The sequence below is a fragment of the Amaranthus tricolor genome, chromosome 1 (genome assembly GCF_026212465.1).
Source record: "Amaranthus tricolor cultivar Red isolate AtriRed21 chromosome 1, ASM2621246v1, whole genome shotgun sequence".
NCBI lineage: Eukaryota > Viridiplantae > Streptophyta > Magnoliopsida > Caryophyllales > Amaranthaceae > Amaranthus > Amaranthus tricolor.
Window position 1 is genome coordinate 4269135 of NC_080047.1, and position 8685 is coordinate 4277819.

General features: G+C 32.3%; 1 protein-coding gene across 1 annotated transcript; it reads right to left on the reverse strand.

Moving 5' to 3' along the window:
* Positions 1–367: 367 nt before the first annotated feature.
* LOC130819305 (auxin-responsive protein IAA27-like) lies at positions 368–5180 on the reverse strand. The gene is made up of 5 exons (XM_057685311.1): positions 4289–5180; positions 3033–3262; positions 1891–2029; positions 763–824; positions 368–679 (listed from the first exon to the last, which is right to left on the reverse strand). Exons 1-5 carry the CDS (start codon positions 4810–4812, stop codon positions 642–644), a joined length of 993 nt encoding a protein of 330 aa, XP_057541294.1. The 5' UTR covers positions 4813–5180; the 3' UTR covers positions 368–641.
* Between the last annotated feature and the right edge of the window lie 3505 nt (positions 5181–8685).

Below are 8685 nucleotides of genomic sequence, written 5' to 3' on the forward strand. Positions count from 1 at the left end.
ACTGTGTCTTCTGAATGTCTACTTGTTCATCTTGAATGCTATCTGTAGGTACCACTTGATTTTTTCTCCACTTTTTTAGATTTTGCAAGATTTTAGTCGGTATGCAGTAATTAATACTTCATTACAATGGAGAATCATGGGTTGGGTTGGTAGATCTAGTAGTTCGGGTTTGATTCTCATCACCTATAGGAAGGATTAATTTTACATCTTCCTTACAGAATTCTCTCGGGATAAAAAATAATTACGACGAAACAAATAGAGGGTATCCAATCTTATCGCGCATTCACTTTTTTGGTGCTAGTCCTCGAAGTTTAACCCGGGGTATGGATATGATCAGACCTCGACTAGTAATGACCATGACATTCATACTTAAGAATTTATTCTTTGGGTGCCTTTTTTTTCCATTTTCAATGTAAAAAACTCAAGATAGTAGTAATCTATGCACACTCAAACTGATATTTAATATAAAACCTTGAAATATGTCTACAATAATGTATTTTTTTTCTAGTACACACCATTCTTAGAGACATCAAATCTAGATAAAGACCAAAACACTCCTAAACTCAAAACCTCATGAAGGCTCCTTGTGTTCCACTAGATGCCTCCTTGCTTTAATACCTTTGATGCTGTCTTCGCTTTTCTCAGGCTTCAGTCTTTAACTTTTCAGCTGCATTTGGAGCTTTCAACAAGAATATAAGGTTAATTTGAAGAATATTTTTCATTGAGCAAAAACTTATTTCATTATTCTTACAATTGTTATACCTAGTCCGATAGCTTCTGATCCTTTCATGATCCGAAGTTTCCTGCAGTTCTCCGTGAACATCCTGTTACACCAAAACAGTTCACAAAAACCATCATCACAAACCGTAACTTCGTGATTCAAGCATTCAACTAAGTGTCAAGGAACCAACTCAACCAAAAGCTTAAACTGACGGTTGAAGCTCTGACCCTATGTCATATATCTATCATGCCCCCACACACGAGAGTCTTGTGGGATAGAATTGTGGATGCAAGATGTTAAAATGATGGTGGACGAGATTTGATGGTTGAAGCTCTAAGATATGTTATATACTCTCTCAGCAAGGTTAGAAAAACCCGTCAATAGCTATTTCCTAATCATGATTGATAAAAAGATAACAAGGATTGTTAGAACATAATTTCTCCAGGTTGTGAACATTATTAAGGTGGGGTTAGATATGTCAAGATGACTTGAAATTGTCAAGAATCACAAGCTTGAGACCATTTAGTCCATAGATTTGGAAGTGATATTATTCCCTCAACTTTTGAAGGTACACTTTCAACCCACTAAAGAGGGAAAAAAAGAGCTGGGGAATAAGTGGAAAACATCATCAAATTGAACAGATCAGATTAGCAATTTGATGCCATCAGACATGTCAACTGTCAAATGTCAATTTTCTCTAATGGTTTGATACCTTTTGTAAAGGTAGTAAGTATTAGCAACTGAACAATTTACAAAAACATAAGTAGATATATACAATGATATACTAATATAGATGTTTTAATACCCTCTTAGCTTTTACAAAGAAATGTTGCATACATTCGGCCCCCCAAACTATGCCCAGGTCGGAACCAATAAACTACACTGGGTAATGTATATATCTGAAACAGTGTAACATGATCGTTAGCTAATTCGGTTTTTGATTTCGCGATTTGCTTAAGTTGCACAAGAATAGCTCAAAACCGACCATAATTAGCTTTTTTCAATTCGCAATTCGCAAAGAGATTAGTGAATCATGTGACACTGATCTGAAAACCAGACAATCAAGCAGAAATTTGTGACCCCTGAGGCCCAAAACCTTTGAATAAAGGCATTTTCTTCGGTGTAAGTCTAAAATGAACAGAGCTGAAGGCAAAACCATGAACACTTACCTCCAAGGGACATCACCAACTAGCATCCAATCACCATCCTTGTCTTCGTATGTCAGAACATACTCGGCATTTTGGAGATCTGTTGATTGACTCTCGCTCAATCCATCTTGCTTTCCCTGGCCTTTGGAACCATACTGACCTGAACAATAGTCATCACCAAATTGGTCAGCTTCAAGTTGACTCAGACAATGTCAAAAAGTTAATGCATGATGTGGAAGCTCGTTATTTCATATCATCGTCGACTCTTCTTGAGATATGAACGCTTTCAAGCTCCACATATTCACCAGAATATCGCAAAACTACGCATGCGTGCACTTGACAGTTGACAGACAACATGAGGTTCGCATCCCATGGGGACTAGCAATTACTGATGCTCAGATTTGAACCGAGATTTATGGTAATAGTTGCCACTATATTCACTTTGTTTTGCAGCAAACTCGTGTACTCTTGGTATATTCATGTGAACTATCATCACCATTAGTATGTGCATTAAGGCTCATTTGGTAGACAGTAATGAACGAAAGTAAAGCTTATGATTTTAAACGACAGCCTCCAGGCAATGGTCATGGACTTAAGGTGTTCCTTCTCCATCTACCCCTATTTGTTTTTTATAAAATTCCTTTACTATACAACAGCATCTACAAAGTCAGCGACTCTTGAGGACAGTTGATAAAAAGAAACGGAAGACAGTAGAAACATACTTTACTACTACATTACCACAGTCTGCGAAATTTATATGTAATCACCTAGGACTCGGGTACTGATGTCGGATGCTGGATACTGGTATGTGTCCAAGTGTTGGATACGTCTAAATATTCAACTTTACGCCTAAGATGAAGTATCTAAGTGTCATACCAATGTCCGAGCATCAAGGATCGGACACAGGTACGTGAAGCGAAATGCAGAGTCCGAGTAACATAGGACTTATCACCTACTAAACATTCAGTTGGTGCAATTCAGACTATTCTTTGTTACTTGTTTTTACAATTTCTTTTGGGTTTACAATTTCTCTTCAAGATAAAATTACAGGAAAGTCACTGCCCTTTCAGGCTATGGTGGTCGAAAATCGCAATGTTTATCAGTCCCGATGAGGCAATTATCGCAATCTAGATGACCAAACCAAAACCAATGAGACAAGTCACCTGATATAAAGCAGCTGAACATCTTCTCCAGCGCAGAAGACAGTTCCATATAATTCCTATAGGTTTGGAGGTCAACCTTCCTCAAGTATGGAGCACCATCCATACTAACCTTGACATATAGGCATGAAGCTGTTGATTTCTCCTCCGTCTGCTCATTGTTCTTCACAGAAGTAGAAGCCAGAGTATTCTTACGAAAAGATCGAATTGGTGGCCATCCCACAACCTGTGCTCTGTTGCAAACAATGTTTCAGTACTCCACAAGCCCACATACACATAAAAAAAAGCACCAAAAGTGAAAGAATCAGAAAGAATAGCTTTCTATTTCTACATAATGCATTGAATTCAATATTTTTAGTTTGTTGTGATATCCTCAAATTTTCTCAAATTTTGCATTACATGGACTCCAGTTTACAGGATTACCTATTTTTCAGGCCTAGGTTGAAATATTGTGTTTGTATAACATAATTCGCCAGTTAATTCGGCTTTTGAATTCGCGATTCGCTCAAAATGATCCTAAAATAGCCCAAAACCAACCATAATTCACTTATTTGATTCGACATTCGCAAGAAGATTAGTGAATCATGTGACAAACTTCTCACCCAAAATTGATGTGGTTAAGTATGCATGCCAATATAAAAGGCCATGCAGCATAGATCTTACCTGTTGTTGGATACTTCGAAGTCCAAGCAAACAGACAAGTTCAAAAGCAACATGGATCCTTCTACTTTTAGGGTCTAAGGATGCAGAACACTAAATGTATAACAATTGGTTCAATGGAGAAAACTATGTAAAAACTAATGGATCATCCATCAAAACAAGAACAGTAGAACATCACATTTCAGTTAACAATACACTAAAAATTGTGAAGAAAGCAGGCAACAAGCATACAACAACAAATGCCAAAGTCTTAATCCCGAAAAAATTGGGATCTGCCATATGAACCAATAGATCAATTTTACTATTCGTTTCGGTCCAATGTGTTATTTTGATCATTTATATATTGAACTATGCACATCTAAAAATTACAAACTTTATGCAATTAGACAATTCAAGCAATATCCCCCACTTGACTATATTCTTCCTTACCCATTCCCTTACCCATTCGCCGCAATATATAAAATAAAAATAAGCTTAAACGATTCATAGTGTCAAACATCGTTATGTAGATGGTATTTCACAACAGAGGAAGTATAATAAGCCTATGCAAAAGAACTCAATTCATTTAAGAACTTAAATAAAACATAGAGAATACTCACTTAGCTGCATGGTCATTACCATGTTCATTAGAAGCAGATTCTTGTTTCTGCTTTTCTTGAACAGGTTTAGGAATAGTAGGGACAGTCAATTCTTTCCGGTGAACCGATTTCTGAGAACTGTTATTCCCCACACTAGTAAAATTCTTACCACCTTGCCCACCCCTAGGAGAGTACAAACCACCATCTATACTCAAATTAGTGTCAGAATCTCCATTAATGGAGAAAACCCATTTCTCACAACCATCAATAGCAACAGAAAAACCCCTTTTTGCACCAGAAGAAGTGTTCTTTAGTGATCCACTTGAATACCCATTTTGGGTTTTTCCATCAAAATCCTTACCAAAAATAGTAACCCCATAACTAGGTTTCCTTTCTGGTGACTCAGAACCTGGTAACCCAAGACTCAACTCAGTCTTCAAGCCATTTTTAGATGATTTTGGCTTAGAAGAAAGGATGGAAACAGAGTTTTCCATTGAAGAAACCTCTGAAAACCCAATGTAATCATGCTCTAATGGTCTAGACATTAAACTCTTAAACACACTTTCAATACTAACACAAAAAACCCAATACAGAAAACCTTTAAACAAGTGGAAATTGGTAGAAAATAGAGTAAAGAAGAAAGAAAAAGAGCAGAAAGTTGAAAACTTGATATGCACTTATTAAAGAATAGGATTTGATGCAGAAAAGAACCTTCCTTGGCTTTTCTGTAGCTCTTTGCCCCCTGAACAAAGTTATTATAATGATGATAAGTAAAATTAAAAGCCAAAATTCTTTGCAAAAAAAGTTAAATAAAAGGAAAAATGATTAAAAAATAGAAAATGTGAGAAAAGGGGAAGAGCCTGAACAGCAAATGTAGGTTCGTAATGATTTAGCATATTCTTTTGCATTGTTTATATAGCTGGGTTTTGGACCATTGCGTTTTTTAAATTCTTTGTCTAACCTTTTAATGAGTATTTAGCAGACAATTAAAACCGACAAGTTACAGCAGAAATTCCGGCATTAAAACCTTTTTATCCGTATTTTGGTTCGTGTTTTTTTGATCTTATTATTACTATTTTAGTATTCTCTCGAAATAGTAAGTAAATAATAATAAATTATTTTTATTTTATATTTTATAGGATGGGATTTTTAGGATTTTAATATATCTTTTTATATTTTGTTTATTTTATTGGTATTTATTTTGTATTTTTAGTAATTTATAAATTTCGGTAATTATTTGAAATTTTAAAATTATACTACTTTTATCTCTTTAAATTTGCAACTCAAAAAATTCTTACATATTTATCTTATTAATTTTTGTTCATTTGGAAACTATCACACAATTAGTTTAATCATTCGTACTAAGGTGTAGTTTAGTTGATAAAGGCATTAAATTTCAAAGAGAATTTTTAAGTTTAAGGAAGTTAATTTCTTTATGAATTCATAGGAATTGATTTTTTTATATGGTTGAACATAAAAAATAAAAAAAAAATTACAATTGATTTAAAAATTAAGATTTGTTTAACTCTGGGGATTACTCAAATCAAACTTTTTGTGGGAATTTGAACTCATAAGAAATTTTTACTTCATGCGCCTTATATATTTGCTCAATATATGCCAACCAAACTTTTTAAAAAGTATTTAATATGAATTATAAATTCCTTTACTAGCTAGGGAATCAAGAGGCAACCAAAAACTAATATTTTATTAATCAAATGTCGTTAAATAACTCTCATTTGAAAGTGTGGTTTGAGAAGATTGAATTACTCAATTTTACTCTTTTTAATGATAAAATCAACAAAGATGTTGTTTTCCGATTGACCCTTAGTTGCAAGTTGGTAATAAAAATGATTTTTATGCAAAATTTTTATGAATATACCATGTCATTCTCATTACAGTATAGTGAAATTTTGATATCAAAGTTTTCTTGTTCACAATTCTTCATTATCTGATACCACATTTTCAATTGATAATGTGGCAATATATTGGAAAAAAATTTGGAAAAAAAAATGATGATTGAAGTAGATGAAGCATGACCATTAACATTCACATCATTTAATATCGACAACCAAACGGGTAATCAAGTATACATGACAAGAATTTATAGGTTTACTTAGTGGCCATTGGGTGAAGATTTTGCTATTTATTTTTTGGTGATATGAGTTCGATTTTACCACTTACTCTTGGAATTCATAAGTGTGCCTAGTAGTTGAGGATTTTTTCTTCACCCGTGTGATATGGGTTTGATTCTTACTACATATATGAAGGATTCATACCTTCTCTTCCAAAGATTTAGTATTCTCTAGCATATCCACGAATCAAAAAAAATCCTCCTCTCCTTTTTACCTATAGCCAATAAGTTATTTTCCAATCTTATCCAAAAGAAAATTAGGATACTTGAAAATACTACTATATATATATATATAAAAAAAGTTGATCAACAACAAATTATGTTTGGGTTTTTGAATGAATGCTCAAAATTATCAAAGAAAATCTAACATGTACACCACAAGTATGGCTAGATACTTCAATGGAATGCTTTTTGAATGAATATAAGGTCGCTTGGACAAGCTAGTTATGCGCTCAAACAAGCAACTTTTTGCTCGAGCAAAATGCAATGAAATCCATAAAGATCTTAGGAAGTTTGAGTTTTGTTTTCGTTTTACTTATTCAGTCTATAAAGAAGGCTTTGTAAATTGTAAGTGAGGAAAAACATAAAAAGTTATGCAACTCATTATAACGATTGGTGAGAAATTTGAGTGCAAAAACCATTGAAGTGCTTGAATTTCTGAGAACAAACAATCAGAAAGCGTTTGAGAAAGTTTTAATTTGTTGCAATTTGTTGAATTTACATAAAGAAATAGAAGTATAAAATAATTTCTTGAGGATCAAAATGTCTAAGATAGTCATAAACACTCGTGTAGTGTGTCAACTTTAAGCTTTGTTGGTGTGAGCATTGTTCTTTTCTTCCATATGTTTTGTTTTGGCCAACAATAACAACAAAATAATTATATTTATGATCGATGTAAATGCAAAATAATTTTATATACATACAATTTATAAATTCTAAGTTTTTGTAACAATCTAATCATGTTCCACAAAATCTAGAACTAACAAAAACAATCTCCAAATAAAAATCAATCACAAATTTTTAAATGATACCGTTTTATAGTGAGATCATCACTATTAGGATGACTTGAGCACATTTATTGTGTTAAATTGATCACTTATAATTTTGAAGTGAACAATTAGATAAATGGACTAATTGTATGAATTTATCTCGTGGTGAAACAGTCTCATAGACTACTCTCATTAGTGAAGAAATTTCCTTTGAATGGAAATTTTTTTGTGAGGTTTTTACTGTTATTAGTAAAAATAAAAATAATACAAATGTTTCTAAAAAAAACTCTAAGTGAGTGGAGATTTTTGAGACTTCCTCACAAGGGCTCCACCATTTAAAATAAATTTTAAAATAAAAATTAAGAGAATAAAAAAAAGGTAGAGTAAAAAAAGTAGGAGGAAAAAACTAATGAGAAATTTTTTTTTGTTTTATAAAATAAATTATATTAGTAAATAAAAATTTAATACGATAGAAAAGAGAAATGTAGAGAGAAATTGTTGAGAAAATTCTTTTTTACTCACAATTTTTTACTCACAATTGAGAATGCTCATACAAGACCAGGTGAAAATCAATTGCAAATCTGATTGTAACTTTGAATTTGCACATCACACAAGGACAGTTTTAACGCACACATTTTGTTGGAACACCAGTACACCTGTAACAAAGCCAAAAAAAATTCATACAAGCATGAACATCAGAGTATCGCCTTTACTTGCTTTTCCACACGCATAGAAAACAACAGCTCATGTACTCCTTATTGGGGCAGAGTAAAAATTTTGAAGCTTTTATTTATTTTTGCGATGTTTTTTTCTTTATTTTATTAATAAATAAAAAATTTTTTATTTTAAGAAAAATAATTCAAGATAAAATTTATTGTAAAATTATGTTTCTTCAAAAATAAAATAAATTTTCAAACAAATCATTATAAAATATTACTCAGAATTGGACCTCAATAAACTACACAAAATTTACAAGCTCTGAAATGCAGAGTAGTACACTTTATTTTACTTTAAATTAAAAAATAACTAATAATAAATCATAACGTTGCGAAAAATGAAATTATAATAGTACCAACTGCCAAGTAAGATCTTAAGAATTTTTTCCTTTATTATTTTTCTTACAATACAAACAAATGTCACAGACTTAGACAGCAAAAACACACGCTTGTAGTTGTAAGCATTTATAAAAAAAAATAGGTTAATATGCGAAAATAAAAATAAGAAATTTTTGTGTAGATTTAAAGCAAATTAAAATAAGATGTATCAACTTTAATATATTAAAATGCTAGTGGACTGAA

Bases quoted from the DNA above. Each gene is read 5' to 3' on its own strand.
- LOC130819305 (XM_057685311.1), bottom strand. From the start codon at position 4,812: ATGTCTAGACCATTAGAGCATGATTACATTGGGTTTTCAGAGGTTTCT. The intron at 825-1,890 runs GTAAGTGTTCAT...TTGGTGTAACAG, and splicing joins GTTGGTGATGTCCCTTGGAG to GATGTTCACGGAGAACTGCA. The intron at 680-762 runs GTATAACAATTG...TCTTGTTGAAAG, and splicing joins ATCAGAAGCTATCGGACTAG to CTCCAAATGCAGCTGAAAAG.